The 22,698-nt window shown below is 37.4% G+C and overlaps 1 protein-coding gene across 1 annotated transcript in view; it reads right to left on the bottom strand.

The window, feature by feature from the left end:
• ENPEP (glutamyl aminopeptidase) overlaps positions 1-22,698 on the bottom strand; it is an 82,781-nt gene that overhangs the window by 15,636 nt on the left and 44,447 nt on the right. Inside the window, 3 exon segments of the mRNA NM_001266656.1 lie at positions 3,952-4,007; positions 4,136-4,272; positions 15,701-15,780. Coding sequence (NP_001253585.1) covers positions 3,952-4,007; positions 4,136-4,272; positions 15,701-15,780 — 273 coding nt within the window.

The raw sequence follows: 22,698 nt of genomic DNA, 5'->3' as shown, positions 1-22,698 counted from the left end.
GTAGTTAAGTATAGTGTCTTGTCAAACATAACTCTCCAGAGGGACAACAAAAATGGTTGAGAGAGGTGCCTGGGTGAGTAAAACTGACCCCATGTACTTGGGTCCTCCGGCAAGTTTTTCAGCTGGTGTGAAGGGCATAAAAAGTTCCCAGCTGTCTAGTCACTCAACTGAACTTGCCAATTAAATTCAGATTTCTGGCTTAAAACAGTCATTTTGCAATTAACTAAATCACCTTTGGATTCTCTTCCCATTCCCCATCTTCTCACTTCCTTTAAGGGAAGTCCATGAGAGGATGGGAAAAGTTGCTTTTAGAGTTCTGTGTTGTTCTCTGGTTATCTCTGCAAACACTTACAAAAATGTTTGTATCTAAGTCCATGATCTTGGCTTGACTGATGTTCACCTGCTGCTTCTTATTTGCTAACATGGCTGTTACCTTGGATATCCTTGGAGCCAGGGGTCCTTGAAACCTGGCTGAAATTCTGCTTAGATCATTAGCTTAGGTGGTCCTTTCAGCTGTTCCCTTTGCCATTCTTCCCTTACCTAGTGACTCCTCCCCACCCACAGGCTTACCAGACAGCAGGCTCTGCTTTCCCTTATGTTATTACCCACCCTCTCCAGGCTGTAGCAAGAAGTGGGCTGAAGAGGACAACATCAAGTAATTGCAAAGAGAAAACAAAACAAAACAAAAAACTATTGTAACAAGCAGGGGATGGGGTGGGGGGAAGAATTATTTCTGTGTCTGTTTTGGCAAGGCCCCAAGACTAAGTCTCTTGGCCTATGCTCCAAAGAAAGAAGTAGGACCCCAAAGCAGGACTAACATGGTCAAGAACAGGACTGTGTGATTTTTTGCTGATAGTCCAACACCAGCTTATAAATAAGGTTGAAGAAACTAAGGAGAAACATTTTAGTGGCGGCCTTTCAAAGAGTGCCGTCAGTATACTGAGTACACTGTAAATGCTCTCCCCTCCAAGGGCTAGGGGACCAGATGTTTTTCTGTCTAATTAAGCCTCAGGAGACAGGTTTCAGTGGAACCACTCGAAGAGGTTTACCTGTGTCTCCTGGGACTTGGAGGCACAGTGGTTTGCTGTCTGAAACCCTGAGAAACCTAAGAGATGAGAGGCTATTTGGCTGCTACTCTGGCCTCAGAGTAGAGAGGTGGGACTGCATGAGGTGGCCTGGTCTTCCACATATTGTCAGGGCAAAGCATACATGACAACTTCCTATGGATCGGAAATGGGTCAGACGTTTCCACCTGCCCACCTGAAGAAAACTGCAGGAGAAAGATCCTTCTCAATGGAATAAATATGGGTGACAAAAATCCCATAAAAACACAACACAAGGAAAAGAATCAGCATTAAACATCAACAAATTTCAGAGAGGACCAAAAGTAGGCAGCACATCAGGATTTTTCTCCCTCTCACCTACTCTCTCTCCCTGTTCTCTTTGCCTTAACTTTGGAGAAACCAGAGGCAGCACAGTGACTGGGGAGATGTAGAAGCTCCAAGCAGAGAAACGAAGAGGAAATCAATCACCCCATTCTCATTGCAGGTGACTGGCCTGAACCTGGCCTAAGGTGGGAGCAGGGAGAAGCTTTAAATGAAGTAGAAAGCTTTGATGATTTTACTTGACTGAGCAAATTATGGAATTGAGAGGGTTTGGATGAACTAGTGGTGATGAGTAAATTTCTTCCCTTGACCAAAAGAGTCATATGCCCAGTCAGGGCAGTAAGAGTACTACCTCTTCAGATCAAGTTGGAAGAGACAGGGGAATAAAAAAATACATTTATTTTCAGATGTATCATTTAGTTCTGATTATTAAATATAGTGGTTACTACATTCCTTTGAATACCTCAGTAGACTTATATAAATTCTAATCCTGCCACAGTTGCTCACCCATTTAACTACACATTTCTTCTCTCTTCCACCTCCTCCACCAAAGTTGCATAGTGGTCTTAGCTTAAGTAGTCTTAGAAGCTGTCCTCTTGGCTCTAACCAATGCTGGTTGAATCTGTTTCTCTCTGAGTCCCATTTTCCTCATGTGCTGCAGAACATCACTGAGCCAGGTGATAGTGCAGGTATTTTCTAGCTCTCTTGTGTGATCCTACATATGTTTTGAATTTCAAATTTGTTTCATTTTCTTCCTCTCCACAGCTCTTCACAATTTTATGGGTCTGTGGCCAAGGAGCTGAGCAAACGTGAGGAAGTATTTCAGTAGTGTAAGTTATTTGCTTGATACTCAGTTCCTCAGAGAGAGCTGTTCAAGAGGCTTTCACTTCATCTTGGAATAGAAAGGACCTCCTACATTGTGATGCAAATTAAACTGTAGAGATAGTACAGTTCTTTGTAATTTCTAACAGTGAAGAAGCTGAGCTTTGGAATAGGACAATTTAAAAATAAAAACTAAATGATTCTGTTTTAAAATACTTATTGATCATCTTATTTCATCATTTAATTTCCCAGATTCTATTCTACACAGTGCCTGGCACATAATAGGTCCTCAATGTTTGTTTATTAAATGAGTGAGTGGTATATTGTAATAGAGTGAAAATAATCTATTACATATCCAGGAGGTTAAACTTGGAGATTCACTAGAACATCATATTGTCTATTAGCTACAAAATGAGTGTAGATTACAAATTCAGAAGAGCTTTTCTAAACGCATCTTCACTACTAATTAATGGTGGATGCATTTTGGTCATGTAATACAATGTATTGAGTTTCTACATGCCAGACAATCTTTTAAGTGATTTATGTCCGTTATCTCATTTATTCCTCACAGAAGTCTTATAAGGTCATCTCTACTTTGGTGATAAGAAAATTGAGCCAGAGAGAGGTTAAGAGACTAACTTAAGGCTATATGGAACCAGGATTTTAATGGGTTTCAAGAGCCTGTTTTCAAACCCCATAATTCCTTCCTTGAAATATGTCAAGGTTTTCTGACTTTCAATATACTATCTAGGAACTCTATGTAAAATAGTTTCCCCTGCCTTTAGTACTACTATACTATTCTTCCAGCTCTCTATTTAGTCAGTATTTATTTTCAACTATTATTGGCCACATATAGTCAGGAGCTGGGTTTGGGTGCCTATCCTCATGAACCTTCAGTTTGATGGGTGAAATGCACAATTATTAAACAATAACAGTAAAGTATTATGAGGAAATATAGGGTCCCTTAAGAAGGATACCCAATCCAGAGAAAGAGGCCATGGGAGGTTACTGAGGGAAGTGGCTCCTCATTCTTAGTACATTGCTTATATCTAGAATGAGGTCACTGCAAAGCCAGAGAAATAAAACTGGCTGTGTCTCCAGCTTCTGCAAAGTGCCAGGAACTCAATAAATGCTTGTTAAATTACTAGTGTTAGACTACATGAATAAAAAAAAAAAATAGAGGTACCATTAGTTCCCCCAATCTACACTTTTTCTAAAGAGCAGATTACCTTCAGACTATGAGAAAAAGAGTCAAATTTTCCAAATTGTCCCCTAATTTTGATCAGTTCTAAAGCACCATAGCTCATTCTTCTTACCCCAGTGACCTGAATAAGATTTGACAATTCCAGCCATAAAATCTTACATGGGGCTTGGGCTCACAGAACTGAATTAACAAAACACGTTGTTTGTCTTTTTATTAAATCAAATTATGAAGGTACACTTTCGATCATTTGCAAATGTCACTCCTAATTAGCTCAGGGATCCTAATATAGACAAACCATACTCAAAGTCAATAGGTTAGGTAAGTTTTTGTGTATACCGTAAGGGCTAATGTCAGTATTTTGACTATTAGGCTCATGTGAACTTTTGAAAAGAGAGTTAAGGAAAACGATAATGTTTTAAATAGTGGCTTTGAATAGTTTAAGCTAAAATTGATTAATACTGCAATGTTTAATTCATTTTTTAAAGATTTATGACAAAACCCACAGTATTTTAGGTAATTTAGTCTCATTTGGAAACGCACCTTGCCAAGGCAAAAGCATCATCAATAAGACTTGCACGATCTGCTGAAGAAAATGTCTGGGAAGAGGGAGAAAGAGAGATAAAAAACACAATTCTTAAGGCAAAGCATGTTGAAAAAAATTAATATCATTAAGATGCTGTTCTTAGAACAAAAATAAAAGTTTCCAACCATTGCTGTCTCTTACCTTGTGGTTCAAGGAGAGCTCTGCAGCTATCGAGTCCCAAGTTGCTACTTCATAATTTACACGATAAAACCCAATATGATCTGGGTTTATTTTGAGAAGAGCATTTCCACTAGGATTAGAAGAGTTCAAAGTGATTCCTGTGGTAGTAAATAAACACTAATGAGCAACATGTTTGCATGCACTGTAAACACACAGGGAAATTAGACCCTGAGGGCAAAAAGAAAATAAAATAAAAGAAATATTAGCTCAAGGAGGCTGGTTTGATTTGGATCCAAAACCCAAAGCCTAATTTTTACTTAGTTGCCTAACTTTAGAATGTCACTATAATGAGAGAGCTAAAAAAGAAATAAGTAATATAAATAATTACACTGTAATTTATGATGGATAGTTTTTACTGGCAGAAGCTTGCCAAATGGGTGAAATAATTTTGTGCTGGTCAATCCATCAGTATAAGAAAGCAATGCCTCCAGACAGAGAAGTCCATGCCTTCAGGGGTAGTCCATAGATCTCTAATCATAATGGACTAAGAATATTCACTGGGGCAGCCTGGGGAGGGGATAAAAATGTAAACACTCAAAATAATACTTTGTTTATTAAAATCAACATTGAAGTTGATGGAAATGGCTATTGCTAAGCAGGATAATACATTGATAATCAGCAACACTTTAAAAATGTTACTGTATCAAGAAGACCTGCAATAGAATTGAGATCCGAATGAAACATTCTGATTTTGTAATCGACTTCATACTTGTTTTTCCAATTTATCTATCTTTGTAAAGCCATCTACTGCCTATTTCAGTTGGTTACAACAATACTTTTCCATCAAATTAGCATTCTTTCTAAAACAACATCCATATATATGTCAGGCTCTGTTGTATAGACTTTAGAAGCCCAGTGCTGAAGGAGCAGAGACTTATGTTTTAGGTAAAAGACATGTACTTAAAATAATAGCTATGCTTTGATATAACCATGTTTGTTAGCATTACTCCTATACTTTTCAATTCATACATCATACACTCTTTTGTTTACATGGGCAATATACAATTTAAATAATGCTATAGGAACACAGTATAGTTGAGAAGTTTCAAATATTTTAAGGTACCAATAATGTAGGTTGTGATATTGGAAAATAGGAGGTGATGCTGGAAATAAAAGTCAGGCCTCCAGTATGAAGAGTCACATGCCATGTTAAGAATCCATCTTATGAGAGGAGAAAAGAGTTTTAAGCAGAAAAGTAGCATGCTCAAGTCTATTTTCTGGAAAGCTAATTTCAATAGTGGTATGGGAGATATTTTGGAGGCGATTCTAGAGACAAGAAGACTAATTTAGAGTCCACTGTAGTCATGTAGGGCAATAGAGGATGAGGGCTTACACTAATGTGGAGATGATGAAACTAGAAAGAAGTTGATTTATTCAAGAGACATATCACAAGTAAAATCAACAAAATCCTTTTTCTGACTTGATGTGGACAGTCAGAGGAGGGGAAAATGGATTGCACAACTGGATGAATAATGGTTTTGCCAGTAGAGAATAGAGGAAGGTGAGTCAGTTTGGGAGGAAATATGATTTAAATTTTGGAAGTGTTTGCAAGGTCTGGAAGATATCCAGGACACAGTAGTTTTTCATAATATATGAATAAGCTCTCCAACAAGACAGTAAGTTTCTTTAGGAACTTTTGGAGTAGGTATTTGATAAATTATAAACCCTTACCTCACTCATGTAGAATTTCTCTTTCTTTGTCATCCTCCCATGGACAAGTTGTTGAAAGGAAGCTAATCTTTTGGCATCTGTACACTTTGAATGTTTGTATCAGAAGGAGAGTTGCTTGCTAAGCTACTAAGTTACAGGAGAAAGAGCATGAACTTTTGAGTCTGACAGACCTAGGATAAAATCCTTGCTCTGTAACTTACTAGCTGTGTGACCTTGGCCAGATCACTTGACCCCTCAGTGTCCCAGTTTACCCCAAGGAAGACAGGGACAAAAATCCCTCACAGGGCTGTTGTGAAGATTAAATAAGATAACATAGGTAAAGTGTTGGTCACATAGTTATGTGTTACGTATCCAACAGATGGTAGCTATCCCCATTATAATGAAAGGGGATATGCTGCCAGTTCTATAAATAGCGAAGCAAATATAAATAACATTGAGAAGTTCCTGGCAATCCATCTAAATACTGCCATATTTTAGTGTGCTTTATATGTACCTGGTTAAGCCTGTCTAGAGTTACTGTGATTTTTCTCACTTTATAGATGAGGAAGCTGAGATCCAGGAAGTCAGTAGTTAAGGACTTTCCAAGTTCATGCTACTTTTGGAACACTTGTCAACAGCAAAATACTGTTCAGTTGTTTAGTTACATAATGAGTAGAACTAAAATACTCTAGTAAGATTAAAATACAGGACTAATATACTGTATGTTTCCTTCTGTTACTCCATTTACTATTTTTTTTCTGATTATAACAATAGTATGTATTCTTTATGGAGCACTTGGAAAATGCAAAAAAGTATAAAGAAGAATATAAAAATTACCCACCACAGTTAACATGTTTTTACCTGGTGTTTGTGTGTGTGTGTGTGTGCGTGTATCTTCTATATGCACACATGCACACACAACAAACATAATGGGACCCTACGCTTTTTATTATTAGTAATCCTTTTTCATTTGGAATTATATTTTAAACACCTTGCAATTTCATTTTATATATTTGGAAATCTAAGCTTAATGGGCATATAATGCTGTATCAACTTAAAAATTGTTTTATTCTGTTTCTTAATAGTTCTATCTATGCCAAAAAGTATTGAATGAATTATTTCTGAGTAGGAGCTCTTTCTAGAAAATTCTTACTTTTTTCTTTATCATTTGCCTAGATGATAGAGAAAAGTGATAATTTCCTTTTCAAAATTTCATCCAGAGCCTCTTTAATTTCAATCCTGATAGATTTCAGTAACAGAGCACAAGTAACAGTTCTTTAATGTTACTATTATAAATAATTGTAACAAATTTTAGACAAGTAGACAGTTTATGATAGCCTGAGATTCCTAGAGAAAAAAACATTTTTCTTAGGTGATATAAATGCTGTGTTGCACTAATCCTTTAAGTGAATTATTTTTCAATGTAAAATTACAGAGTGTACCTCTTATTAAATTTTGTGTATCACTTGATAGTAAAACAACTGAGACCGGGCACAGTGACTCACACCTGTAATCCCAGCACTTTGGGAGGCCAAGATAGGAGGACTGCTTGAGACCAGTTTGAGACCAGCCTGGTCAACATAGCAAGACCCCCATCTCAATTTATTTAAGAAAACAAAAAACAGCTGAAAGATACGAGTAGTACTTTTTAACTAATGACATGCAAAATGTACTTGAAGACCTAAAAGTTTCAAGTAGAATGCATTATTAGACTTTGGGGTCATAGAAGAAAATTTTAATTTATGAAACTAAAGCTAACATGATCCATAATAAAATGGATCGGTTATCCATTTGTGGTAATGCTTTCAACAAATTAGCCATTCAAGAAAGTATTAGTGATTGTTTTAGTAATAATTACACAGTCCATTCTAAACCTCAGCAAGTGGCCTAGAGAATCTGCCTGTAAAGAAAGGTGTACAAGCATACCTTACTTTATTGTGCTAGACAGAAGTCACTTTATTGCACTTTGCAGATACTGCATTTTTTTACAAATTGAAGGTTTGTAGCAAAGCCAGTCTATCAGTGCCATTTTCCAAACATCATGTGCTCACTTCATGTCTCTAGGTTACATTTTGATAATTCTTGCAATATTTCAAAATTTTTATTATTATAATATCTGTTACGGTGATCTGTGATCAGAGATTTTTGATGTTATTATTGTAATTGTTTTGGGGAGCCATGAACCACACCCACATAAGGTGAGAACTTAATCGGTAAGTGTTGTGTGTGTTCTGACTGCTCCACCAGCTGGCCATTCCCCTGTCTTTCTTTCTCTTTCTCTTTTTCTCTCTCTCCTCCCCCCACTTGGGCCTCCCTATTCTTTTAGACACAACCATGTCAATATTAGGCCAATGAATAACCCTTCAGTGGTCCCAAGTGTTCAGATGAAAGTAAGAGTTAAACATCTCTCACTTTAAATTAAAATATAGAAATGATTAAGCTTAGTGAGGTAAGTATGTCAAAAGCTGAGACAGGTTGAAAGCCAGGCCTCTTGTTCCACACAGTTAGCCAAGTTCTAAACATAAAGAAAAAGTCCTTGAAGAAAATTAAAAGTGCTACTCCAGTGAACATATGAATGATAAGAAAGAGAAACATCTGTATTGCTGATATGGAGAAAGTTCTAGCTCTCCGGATAGATGGTCAAACTAACTACAACATTCCCTTAATCCAAAGCCTAATCCAGAGAAATGCCCTAACTCTCTTCAATTCTATGAAGCCTGAGAGAGGTGAGGAAGCTACAGCAGAAAAGTTGGAAGCTAGCAAAGGTTGGTTCTTGAGGTTTAAGGAAAGAAGTTATCTCCAAACATAAAAGTTCAAGGTGAAGCAGCAAGTGCTGATATAGAAGTTAAAGCAAGTTAATAAGAAGATCTAACTAAGATCATTTTTGAAGGCAGCTACACTAAAAAACATTTTCAGTGTAGATGAAACAGCTTTATATTAGAAGAAGATGCCATTAAGGACTTTCACAGCTAGAGAGAAGTCAATGCCTGGCTTTAAAGCTTCAAAGGACAGGTTGACTCTCTCATTAGGGGTGGATGCAGCTGGCAACTTTAAATTAAAGCCAATACTCATTTGCCATTCCAAAAATCTTAAGGCCCTTAAGAATCATGCTAAATCTCCTCTGCATGTGCTCTATAAATGGAACAACAAAGCCCAGATGACAGCACATCTGTTAATAGAATGGTTTACTGAATATTTTATGCCCATTGTTGAGACCTACTGCTCACCAAAAAAGTTTCCTTTCAAAATAGTACTGCTTATTGACAATGTGCCTGGTCTTCCATGAGCCCTTATGGAAATGTATAAGCAGATTAATGTTTTCACAGCTGCTAACACAGTATCTATTCTGAAGCCCACGGATCAAGGAGTGACTTTGACTTTCAAGTCTTGTTATTTAAGAAATACATTTTGTAAGGCAATAGCTACCATAGATAGTGATTCCTTTGATGGATCTGGACAAGGTACATTAGAAACCTTCTGGAAAGCATTCGCCATTCTAGAAGCCATTAAGAACATTCATGATTCATAAGAGGAGGTCAAAATATCAACATTAACAGAAGTTTGGAAGAAGTTGATTGCAACCATCATGAATGACTTTGAAGTGTTCAAGACCTATATGGAGGACGTAACTGCAGATGTGGTGAAAATAGCAAGAGAGCTAGAATTAGAAGTGAACCCTGAAGATGTCTCTGAATTGCTGCTATCTCATGATAAAACTTGAATAGGTGAGGAGTTGCTTCTTAGGGGTGAGCAAAAAAAGCGGTTTCTTGAAATGGAATCTACTCCTGGTGAAGATGCCATGAGCATCTTGAACTGACAACAAAGGATTAAAAATATTCCATAAACTTAATTGAGAAAGCAGCACCAGGGTTTGGGAGAAGTTCTACTATGCGTAAAATTCTATTAAACAGCATCACATGCTTCAAAGAAACCTTTTGTGAAAGGAAGGGTCAATTAATGCAGCAAACTTCAGTGTTGTCTTATTTTAAGAAATTGCCATAGCCACCCAAGTCATTAGCAATCACCACCCTAATTAGCAAGCAGCCATCAACACTGAGGCAAGACCCTCTATCAGTAAAAAAGATTACAACTGGCTGAAGGCTCAGATGATTGTTAGCATTTTTAGGAATAAATTATTTTAGTTAACATATATACTTTTTTATACATAAGGCAATTGCACACTTAGTAGACTGCAGTATAGTGTAAACATAACTTGTATATGCACTGGGAAACCAAAACACTTGTGTAATTCACTTAATTGTGATATTTGCTTTATTGCAGTGACTTGGCACCAAAAACTGCAGTATCTCTCAGGTATGCCTGTGGCTTTAATATGTAATATGCAAGGAATAGGAAACTGGAAAAATGCAAGTCAATTACCATGAGGAAAGATTACAATTAGCAATAATTTTTGTAGTTGAAAAAAAAAGAACTGCAAAGGAGAGTTGGGTAGTAAAGATCTGTCAAGGTGTCTCCCGTGTGCACAGGGAAATAGGTGCCGAATTGAGCTGGAACATGTGTTTCAGGCTATTTGACAGGTCTGGTCCTACAGAAAACAGTGTATGTGACAGAGGCCTGTTAGTTGTTTACCACACAGTTCCCTTTTCTTCCTGGGTACAGAGCTGGACTCTGTTAGCCTTCCTTGCAGGACATGATTGAGAACTGGCTATAAAATGGGCAAAAGTAACAGATGCACTTCAAGGCCTGATTCCCTTATTATCTTCCCCTGTCTTTGGGCTAGATGCAAAAGATCCAGTGAGGGATTTCAAGATACAGGGGATGGTAAAGCCATAAGAAGGAAGAAGACAGGATTTTCAAGTCATTATTTGGTGGAGAGCCACCTAGAAGAGATGACCGTCAGGAATATCTCCTTTAGACTGTTGCATGAACAAGAAACTTTTATTGCACCAAGCCACTATTGATTGTCTCTAAAGTGCAATAATTAGACTCACCTGGCTAATGCAATCTATCACACTATCACAATTTAAAGACCTCTGTAAAATAATTAATCTAACTTAACTCTCCCTTAATTCTTTTTTTTTTTTTTTTTTTTTTTTTTTTTGAGACAGAGTTTTGCTCTTGTTGCCCAGGCTGGAGTGCAATGGCACAATCTCAGCTCACTGCAACCTCTGCCTCCCAGGTTCAAGCAATTCTCCTGCTTCAGCCTCCCAAGTAGCTGGGATTACAGGCATGTGTCACCATGCCTGGCTAATTTTGTATTTTTTTAGTAGAGACGGTGTTTCTCCATGTTGGTCAGGCTGGTCTTGAACTCCTGACCTCAGGTAATTCGCCCGCCTTGACCTCACAAAGTGTTGGGATTACAGGGGTGAGGCACCACACCTGGCCCCTTAATTCTTACTTAGTAACTTTCTTCCGGGAAAGAGATACCTAATTAGGTATGAGACATGAGTATTCGGATTCACTAATAAATATATTTTAACTGTGTAAATTAACAAATTAGCATTCCTAATCTCTTGTATGTTTGCTTTAGATGAGTAAATCTTCCAAGACTTGGTTGACCATGGCTGAACTGACAAATTGAGTTTCTAAACCAGCAAAACTGAACCCATAATCATCCAATCAAAGCTTGAGCATTCCATGAGGCTTAGCTTGAAAAAATGAAGAAAGTGCTTCCCTCTTTGTCATCAAATACAAAAATATATGCCCATCATTATTTTGGCATTAAATATTTATATATAACTATCATAGATGTTTAGTAAATCTATTTCTATCATAGAAACTGACTGGACAGTCTGGATAGTCCAAACCATCCAGGGGACACCCTCAAATCTGGAAGTAAGAGTTGCGAAAACAGCTATTGCATAGTCTACACCACCTGCTAGACCTTAGACCTTGCCCAGATCCTGTGCACTTAGAAATGACTCTTTTAAAATATTATGTTTTAGCAAGATTGAGTGCCTGATATGATATAACAACCTTCAATCCTTCTAAATGTTAGAAAGCAGTAAATTAAATGCAAAAGGGTGGTATGCTACTAAATGTAGATGCGTTGACAATAGCCAAAATAGCAGCTGACACTAAAAGACAGAGACATAACTAAAATACATGCAGTTAACCTCTAAAAGTACAACTGTCTGGGGCAAACAACCCTTCATTAAACTAGGACTTTCTGAACTCTTAGAATGTACATAGCATCTTGTTGATAATAGGGTGGACAGGAGACAAGAAATATGTGTAGTTTGTGTCATCAAGAAGCTTATAATTGAGTTGAGAAAAAAAAGAGAGAGGCCAGATGCGGTGGCTCACGCCTATAATCCCAGCATTTTGGGAGGCTGAGGCAGGTGGATCACCTAAGGTCTGGAGTTCAAGACCAGCCTGGCCAACACTGTGAAACCCCATCTCTACTAAAAATACAAAAAATTAGCCAGCTGTGGTGGTGGGCACCTGTAATCCCAGCTACATGGGAGGTTGAGGCAGGAGAATCACTTGAACCTAGGGGGCAGAGGTTGCAGTGAGCTGAGATCGTACCACTGCACTCCAGCCTGGGCAAGAAGAGCAAAACTCTGTCAAAAAAAGAGAGAAGAAAGGAAAGAGAGAGAGAGAGAGAAAGAAAGAAAAGACAGAGCATATGAAGCTTAATAACAACGATTTTGTTTAAAATATAAAGTAATAATACTAGGAATAAGGATGGATGAAACTGACAGGATAAAATATACTATATTTTATGGCAGGAGATGATGACAGGAGAGATTATTCAGGGTAATTGGAGTAGCCAGAAAAGGTTTTGTGATAGAGGTTCTCTTCTTTTGTTAGAAATTGTGAGTTTAGTTGTTGTTTTAATGCCTAAAATAGCACGTACAATAGAAATGTAAATAAAAGACCTTGGGGAGAGTCCCACTATTGCATGAAGAATTTCTAACTAATGAATCATCAAAGAAACCAAGAGGAGGGAGGTAGGACTGGTAACATGAGCTGGTTGCCCATTTAGTACACTCAGGACATGTTCGTCATCCGTGCTCTAAGCTGAGAGCTGAAGATGTCCTCAAACAGGAAACAGGAACTTATTGTACAGCCTAAAAATGGAGCAGGCACTTTGAAGTAGAAAAAGACCTCTAGTTTGCTTCTGGCTCAGTGACCAGACATGATTCTGAAGTTTCAGATAAAGGCAGATTTGTCATCAAAGCTCTGTGACTATCAGCCTCTTCATTTATTTGTTTATTCATTCATGTATTCAATAAACAATTATTAGATGCCTGTTGTAGATCCAGAACAACAACAATAACAAACAAGCTCCATTTCCTCAAAGAATATTCTGTGGGGAAGGGAGACCTATATAGGTCAATAGTTAGAACGAAAAAATGTGTGAAATGTATTGACAAAGGGATATGAAGGAGTGTGAGAACTCCCTGCTCTTTCACTTTCACAGTCATGCTTCTGTCCAGAGCACACGTCTCCTCTACATTCAGTCAATTCTATCACCCATTTATACTCTGTCTTTAGCCTCTGAACTCTAAGCATTTTTTAGGAATGCTTCCCGAACCCCCAAACCTGAGCTGATGCTTCTATGAGTGCTTTTGGTGATCTGCATTGCCACAGAGGCACTTAGGACACAGCATTACATCTGCCTGCAAACCCATCCCTGGGCAAATCACCTATGCAAGGGTTAGGATTGCTCTTTTTTTTTTTTTTTTTTTTTTTTTTTTTTGCCCCAGCACTACACCCATTGTTTCTCTGTTCTTGGCATGTAAGCAATACATGCTTGAAAGAATTAATTTAGTAATTAAGGATTAAATTTATTATTCCAAATATTCTAAGAAATACATAATACATATTAGAACAATGTCTATTGTGAACTCTTGAAATGCATTCTACAAAGCACTTGAGTAAGCTTTAGTTATCTGGAAAATTCACTTGTATGGAAACTTCATTCCATGAAAGTGCTGGGTGAACTGTACTAGGGTAGATGAATTTTCACGCTTTCAAACTTGTAAACAGTAAATCAAACAGCTGCCGTGATATTCTTCCAATCCTCAATTAACTATGGTGACCAATGGGGAAAATATTTAGTAATAGTTAAACCAAATCCACTGAAAACCTTCCAGTGGAATTCTAACCTTCTTATTATGCCTTTTATCAGTGCTGTTACACATTGTTAAAAATGTCTTTTTTTTTTCCTTGTCTTCTTCCTTTTCCTTCGGCAAATGTCCTTATGAATAAGAAGATGGTTAGAAGACCACAAAGATAGAGCCTGGCACTCAAACACAGCATAAAATACGAAGACAAAGTGGCATTGATCTGGGAATTCTGGAAAAATTTAGAATTCTTTTTGACCACGATATTACAATAATTATTAACATAAATAATCAAGAGAAAGGCTTGCTGTAATAGCAATCCCTGTGCAGAAGGGCTTCAGAAGGAGTTTCACCTCTACAGTGACAAAGCTGGTAGTTTGTAGTAATAGTAAAAAATTACAAAAACAGTTAACAATAAACGTTTTCTTAAAAGGCCCAAAGGTGGAAAAAACATGCTGGATCCACAGAAAAACTTATACACAAATGTTTATAGCAGCATTATTCATAAGAGAGAAAAGGTGGAAATGACCCAAATATCTATCAACTGAAAAATAGATAAACAAATGGTGGTATATCCGTATAATGGGATATGATTTGGCAATAAAAAGGAATGAAGTAGTGATACATGCTATATCATGGATGAGCCTTGAAATCAGTATGCTAATTGAAAAGTCACAAAATACTGCATATACACTTTTCTTTACGTGAAGTGACCAGAAGAGACAAATCTGTAGAGGTAGGGAACACATTAGTGGTTGCCTAGGGCTGGACGTATGGGAGGCTGCAGGCATGATAGCTTAAAGGGTATGGGGCTTCTAAAACTGACTGTGGTGATGATTACACATCTGTGAATATACTAAAAACCACTGGATTATACACTTTAAATGGGTGAATTTTATGATATGTGAATTATATCTCAGTAAAGCTGTTCTTAAAAGGCAATCTACTGGAAACAGAGTAAAAATGTATTGGCCAGGAGAAATCATACCTCATTAATATTTTAAAATATTTTACAGGAACAACGAGGCATATGTAAATAAAGAATGAGTGATCTACTTTTATCCTCAAGAAGACCCAGGTGAAAGTCCATACTAAATGCTATTCTGAAATCAAGTCCTCATGAAATGGGGCAAAGATGAGTCTGGTTTGTCTTAGAAAAGAAATAGTTTTGAAACACCAAAACAAGTACAATGGAAAAAATATAAAAAGAAGGATTCTTCTGAGATTGCTGCTAAAGCTTGCCTTATCTATTATTTTTTTCATCAATCTGGAATTTCGTGATAAGTTCTACTTGTTTTTATATAACTCTAACATTTTTCAAGTAAGGAAAAAATAAATCAGTGCAGATAGAACACAAAGATGTTTCCAAAAAATGGTCTAATTTAATGCAAGCATTAAAAGAAAATCCTCAGGCTTGTCATATAACAGTTTAAGAAATTCAATGGCTTATTTATCTGATAAAAAGAAAAAACAAAAAGGAAGGAAGGAAGGAAGGAAGGAAGGAAGGAAGGAAGGAAGGAAGGAAGGAAGGAAGGAAGGAAGGAAAGGAAGGAAGCAAGGAAGCTTACACATTGATCTTCCAATGGCTGGGCATGTGACCCTTCTCCTTTGGATATGGGTATTTATGATAAATCAGTCAGTCATGATAAATCACTGAAAAGAATATCTCAAGATAGAACATTTCTCATTGTAGATGACGATTTGGAATCATCAATAAATTATTTAAGAGATCATTCAGCTGAAGTTTACAAAGTTCCAGCTTTACTGTTGCATCTTTATACTTACATTAGTTTAATGTGGTACATCAATTCAAAGAAGAAATAAATCAATTAATAATATTTACCTTCTTTTTCTGACCTATTAAATAACACACTGCTTGTTATATTATCTTCAGTCCATTTAACTGGAATGTTCCATGTATAACTAAAATTTTTTAAAAAAGAAAAATTTAACTTTTATTACTAAAAGATAAAATTTCAAGAGTAAAAATCACTAAAAAGCAATAGACGAGTGTATTTTTCTTTTAAGTGATTCTCTAGTCCATACTATACAATTAATGTAGCTAATACAACATTTTAGGGATGAAGATAAGCTGTATAACTGTTTTCAATTTCTATAAATCTACAAAATTTAGAAATTGCATCAAAAATTAGCTAAGCATGAAAAAGATTATTTCAATAAAATGCTTTGGCATTTTAGAATAAAGATATTGCATAACTTGCACAAATACAGCACATCTTATTATAATATTGAACATTCACACACATACTTGCACACAGTCTAATATGCTACCATTTCCATCAAGGAACACAAAACATTTTTAGAAATTAGAAGACAAATAGTAAACTCTGTAAAGGAAATAACACATTTTAGAAATTATGCTGAAATTCTACCACCACCATCATCCCCTAAAGCCTCTCACACTGTCCCCTAAATATCCCCTATTTAGAACTAGAACTGATGGACTCAAGGGAAAAATCATCAGGTAAGCACGTTTCAGGAGTTTTCAGTGCTTCTCTTTAGCTACTTAATATTTTCTTGCAGAGTGGGTATGTGGGAGCTTTGTATTTTGATATATATACTTAACAGTTTTGTCTTAAAATCTCATTTTTTTGATGGTTTGTTCTTATCTCATATCAGAAAATGCAGATCTGGAGAGAAGGTGAATCTACGTACCATTGGCTGGTTTAGGTTTCAACTCAAAGTTGGTTTATCTGACAGATTCAATTTCCTAACAGAGAATTAGGGTTAACATTTCACCTTTTCAAGATATAACAAAATTTATATCGTCCAAGGAGAATATATTTTTGCTATATGCCTGAAAGAAGTAATCCCTTGTTTTATAACTATTGAAGTGTTTTACAGGATTGAGTTTTTTTTTTTTAAATCAGCTTCTTTGGAGCATTTTATTGCAGTGCAATGTTTTTGGCTATACATTTCATAAAACCAACACATAAATTGCTTCTTGGGCCTTATAGTGGACACTGTTGGTGCTTCCCTCTTATCTCCTTAGACCCTTTTCTCTCTCTCTCTTTTCTTTTCTTTTCTTTTTTTTTTTTTTTTTTGAGATGGAATTTCCTTCTTGTTGCCCAAGCTGGAGTGCAATGGCATGGACTCGGCTCACTGCAACCTCCGCCTACCAGGTTCAAGTGATTCTCCTGCCTCAGCCTCCCAAGTAGCTGGGATTACAGGTACCTGCCACCACACCCAGCCAATATTTTTGCATTTTTAGTAGAGATGAGGTTTCACTATGTTGGCCAAGCTGGTTTCAAACTCCTGACCTCAGGTGATCCACCTGCTTCAGCCTCCCAAAGTGCTGGGATTACAGGCATAAGCCACTGCGCCCAGCCCCCTTTGTCATTTTTGTACACCCTGGATACCAGTGTGCTTCCCCTGCCAACAATCATTGCCTGGGTCTCTCTGACAGAGGACTTCCTGCCAGCTGCCTGAGCAAGGAAAGCTAAAAGTTCCTGGGAATTTACGTCCTTCTGGATGTGGCCCTTAGCAATGACTGACAGGTGTGAGAATGTTTCCTGCCCCATCCATCAGGAGCACTCTGAAGTATGATCTGCACTGGCTCCAGGACTTTCCTGCAGGACTGAGTCAAAGTTACCCTCTTCAGGACCTGCTTCATACGGCACCTTTGCTGGGCTTCCTTTCCTTCTCTATCCCACTGCCTGCTCCCCCACTGATCTTTCCTGGAAACACTTCCTAACAAGTCACTTTCATGCACATGATCATTTCAGGGTCTGCTTCTAGGGACACCAAACTAAGAGCCCTTGCAGCTTCTCAGAAGACCGACGAAGAACTTTGCTAAAACACCACATATTACTTATATATCTCACTTTCACTGTTCTGCTGAATTGGTGCTGCCAAGTAAACTAACATTTTATGCTTCCTCTTCTTTCCCCAATACCAATCTGACTGAAACAACAGAGCAGGCAGTGTCTGGATGACCTAGGCCCACAGTTAGATTTCCTATTTTGACGATCCTCTCTAAAACGTGGCCTCTGGGACTACACCATGGCTCAAAAGGGCAGAAGATATTCTAAGGTCATGTATAAAACTACTGCTCTGAGGTCTTTAAGAGTATCATAAGATAGAAATGATAGAAAGTTGAAGCTATACAATTTTATAGTTTTAGAATCACATAATCTAATGTAATCTAAGCTGAGTAAAATGACAGACTTGAGAGTACAAAATGTGAAGAAATGGAAATTACATAAATGAAATGATTGAGTTTTCTACATATTGGCTAAAATTCAGGAGTATCAGAATTCATTTTTATAGACATAGTTCACTATGTAACCATGTAAGAAGTTCTAGCAGTATGAAATATGGCCACTCTAATTTTCTCTAAGGAAACTGACTTTGATTGCACCAAGGTGACACACTTACTCCCATTCCCTCTGCCTGTTTACACGGAGTGGACTATCAAAGGCACGTATGTTTTCCTGAGAGAGACATCCCGGGATGGAGATGTGAAACTGGCTCGTTTCTAAGAGATGGTTAAGGACATGGTGTTAAAGCAATAACTTATACATGAGTGAGCCATTTAAATTATAAAAAGGTTCTAGTCAGTAAGAATTCCCTAATCTTGGATTATTTAAACAGTGAGAAAATATTTAGAGAAGACCATTGAACTCACAGTAAAACTTAACTGGTCACACCGTCTACCAAACAAGAATACATCTGAACAGAAAGCAGATGAAAGTTAGGGTCGGAAAAAAAAGCTAATTCCTTTATGGGTACATGAAGGCATTTATTACTATCAAATTCTTCTTTTAAATGAAGAAGAATCATTTTGCTATAATGTCTCTTTCTTATTTGTTTAGAAGCTACTACTGATTTTTAACAAACGTACTCAACAGAGAAGAACCTATTTTCTAAGTTTCTTTTCCTATGCATATATGACTTCTTAAAAAATAAAAATAGAATGAACATATTAAATTTATGATAAGCCTTCACAAAAAAATCATGCAACTATGAATATTAATAAAGTGAAAATAGTATTTGAAGGTGGAAACTGAAGACAAATATTAAAGAAAGTATAAATGTTAATACAGTTCTATGTTCTAAGTCTTGGTGAATAAAATTTTTAAATTTATTGTTACAAAAGGTGATTTTATACCTAATGATATATTTAGTTCACTTGGCAGTAAAATTGTTTGGTTTGTGTGGAGAGAAATTCATAACCAACAAGCAGCTTTTAAAAATCCAACCTCATTAATTAAAAAAACTCCTTAGTTTAAATTATTGACTGTCTTTGGCTTAACAAATTAATGGATACATATGAGAGGAAGTAACAGTTACTGGGAAATTTTCCCAGTGTAAGTTTATTTCTCTAGAGAGAAATACTTTTTAAATTTTAATATCCAGAGGCTCCAGCAGTATTAAATAGTTAATTTAATTTGCTGGAACACAAAACAGTAACTATAAAAGAAACATTTGATAGTTGTTAACAGAACAATCACAGAGATTATTCTATGATTTTTGTAGTTGAATTATCACCCGAAAACAAGTCAGATCTATGTTTCAATTCACGTATCATGAAGAGGAAAAAGTGAAAAAGGTTTTCTCCATCATCATCTAATCTTTCCTTTCTAAAATAAAGGTAAGGAGTACACTTACCTTTGTAGTTCAGGGAGTATACAGACACTCCCTGAAGGGACCTCATATTGGTCTAAGTAGTCTAATTTCCTTTGTTGTAGTGTGACCTATTGATTTTCAGAACTTGCATTATAGCAGGATTCCCAGTTTCTCTGAGTATCACTTAGTGTGGGAGGCTGGGTGCCTGAGGTTTCTAGGAAGAGAGGCCAAAGATGGGCCTCAACGAGGTGAGTACAATGGCTTTCTCAAGGCTTCTCCCGTTCAGGTGTCAACTGGCATCTTGGAAGCAGCTAATTTAATAATTGTGAGAGTTCATCATTCTCTGATGCCTTGGAAAGTCAAGTGCTTCGGCAATTTTAATTTTTGGAAACACCTGAGTGTGCTGTAGTGTGACTTATTTCCCCAACCCCTGAACTGTAATCCAGAAAACAGGGTCTGTTACCCCCCTTATACAGTACTCACCATGAAATGAGACTACAAAGATCTTTCTCTTCTGAAAAAATATGACTACGATCACAATGGTGCAAGATGAGAACGATATTCTAAAAGGAGATTGTTCTCTGCCGATTCACCTGATTGAATTCCTTCCACATTGTTCTTTAATTAGGAATCTTAGCTCAACAAAATCTTTGGAACATCCACCATGCCCTCCAGCCCACAGCCACTCTTACCTAGTCCAGGCCTATCGTTTCTGTCAACTGTCACGTGGGCTGCTCATTGCAATATTGTTCTAACTGGTCCCCCTGCCTCCACTCCTGCCCCACTGCCCAGGATCTGTGATCAATTCTCCACAGTGCAGCCAGAGGAGAACTTTGAAAAATTTAAATGCGATCCTGCCAATTCTCTCCTTAAAATCCTCAAATTTGCACACTATTTTCCAAAATCTTTAACATGGTCTGCATACCTGGTCCCTGCCTTCCTCTTCATCTTCACCTCACACCACTTTCCCAGTCACTCTCTGCTATCCCGTTTCTTGGAACCAGACTGCCTGGGTTCACATCAAGGCTCCATTATTCACACTGTGTGACCTTGAACAAATTACTTAATCACTTTTGCCACAAATTCCTCATTTACTATAAAATAAAATACATCTGAAGTGCTTAAAATAGTACCAATCACTTGGTCAATGTTCAATAAGTGTTGTAAATCATGTGTACAAGACTTTGGGGCTTTCATATATGTTATAGTTTCTGTTTTGCAGGGTGCGGGGGTTGTTTTATTTTTTTGAGACAGATTCTCACTCTGTCACACAGGCTGGAGTGCAGTGGCATGATCTCAGTTCACTGCAACCTCCGCCTCCCAGGTTCAAGCGAGTCTCCTGCCTCAGCCTCCCAAGTAGCTGGGATTACAGGTGTGTGCTACCATGCCCGGCTAATTTTTGTATTTTCAGTAGACAGGGTTTCATCAGGTCGGTCAGGCTGGTCGCGAACTCCTGACCTCGAGTGATCCACCCACCTCGGCCTCCCAAAGTGCTGGAATTACAGGCATGAGCCACCACGCCCAGCCATAGTTTCTGTTTTGAACATCTGGAACAGTCACTTCCCCACACCAATTTGCTCACCTAAAATATCACATCCTTGGAAAAGAAAGCCTTCTGTGACCCTCCCTACCCTACTCCACCTCCTGCTTCCCTCTCCCAATTAATTGAGGCTCAGCAAATCAGTGGACTCATATAGTAAGGGAGAATAATTACTGTGAAACTTTCCAAATGGAAGCTTGTTTGACAAGAGACATATTTTTAGATTTAATATCCAAATATTCTAGTGTTATTAGAGGTGGTCAATCTAATTTGCTAGAACGTAAAACAATAACTATAAAGGAACCAGTTTAGAGTTATTAAAGACTTTCTAAAACATCTTTTTGTGTTATTCTAATTGCTACAGGATAATTGATCTTACAATAATTTATATATGTGACTATAAAATTATGTCAAATCATTAAGAAAGAGAAAAAGAAAACAAAGGGTCTCTTCAGTGACAATCAGGCAGTGGAGATTATAGGACACCTGGGTGGGAATGGGTGAAAGATTCTCTCTACTAAAACAAAGTATTCAAATGTTGAAAGAGGGGGCAATAAAAACTGGGCATGGGTGAAATGGGAAAAAGAATCCTATCTAGTCCAGACACAGTGGCTCACGCCTGTAATCCCAGCACTTTGGGAGGCCGAGCTGGGTGGATCACCTGAGGTCAGGAGTTTAAGACCAGCCTCATTAACATGGTGAAACTCCGTCTCTACTAAAAATACAAAAATTAGCTGGGTGTGGTGGCATGCACCTGTAATCCCAGCTACTCAGGAGGTTGCGGCAGGAGAATTGCTTGAACCAGGAGGCGGAGGTTGCAGTGGGCTGACTGGGTGACAGAGTAAGACTCCATCTTAAAAAAAAAAAAAAAAAAAAAAGCCAAACAAACAAACAAACAAAAAGAACGCCTATCTGTTGGGTACTAGACTTTTCATATTTGTCTTCTCTTTCATATTTGCCAGCTCTATGTGTGTTTGCCCTATGTTTTTGGAGGATTTGCCAAATTTATTTTTAGTTAGTCTATTACTTTCATTGAGAATCAGAAATTTAATCTTTCAGAGTTATTTTGTGTTCTCAATTTGTCCTTTCTAAGACATTCTGCTCCTAGTTCACTGGTGTAATAGTTCTTCATCTCTGAATATATCTCATACATTTATTTTGTTTCCTTAGTTGTGCATCTTATAAATCAGGATTTGTTTGTTTTTTCACATGAAATTTTAACCTTTTATCCTTCCAAATTGTTTTCATGTATCTTGTGATCTTTGTCATTCATAGTTAAGAAAGAATTAAATTGATTCTGATGGCTGGTGTGTACTCTCTCTATTATTGAGAAGGGATTATATATATATAAATGTGTATATATATATAATTATTATTTATTTTATCTTATTTTATTATTTTTAGGGATGAGTTCTTGCTCTGCCACCTAGGCTGGAGTGCAGTGGTGCGATCATGGCTCACTGAAGCCTCAAACTCCTGACTTGAGATGACTCAGTCATCTTCAGGTCTCAGCCTTCTGACTAGCTAGGACTACAGGCGTGAACTACCGTACTCCAGTGCCTTTTAAAAATTTTTTTGTAGAGACGGGCTCTTGTTATGTTGCTCAGTCTGAAGGGAGTTGTATTTTTGAAATAAGTTTCTCTGCTGAGCAGGTCTGACTGGGAGCTCTGTGTGTGTGTATGAGGGGTGCTGTCAGCTCCAGCCCACCCATC

This window comes from Macaca mulatta, chromosome 5 (assembly GCF_049350105.2).
Source record: "Macaca mulatta isolate MMU2019108-1 chromosome 5, T2T-MMU8v2.0, whole genome shotgun sequence".
Taxonomy (NCBI): domain Eukaryota; kingdom Metazoa; phylum Chordata; class Mammalia; order Primates; family Cercopithecidae; genus Macaca; species Macaca mulatta.
This window is presented reverse-complemented; position numbering and strand designations above follow the sequence as displayed.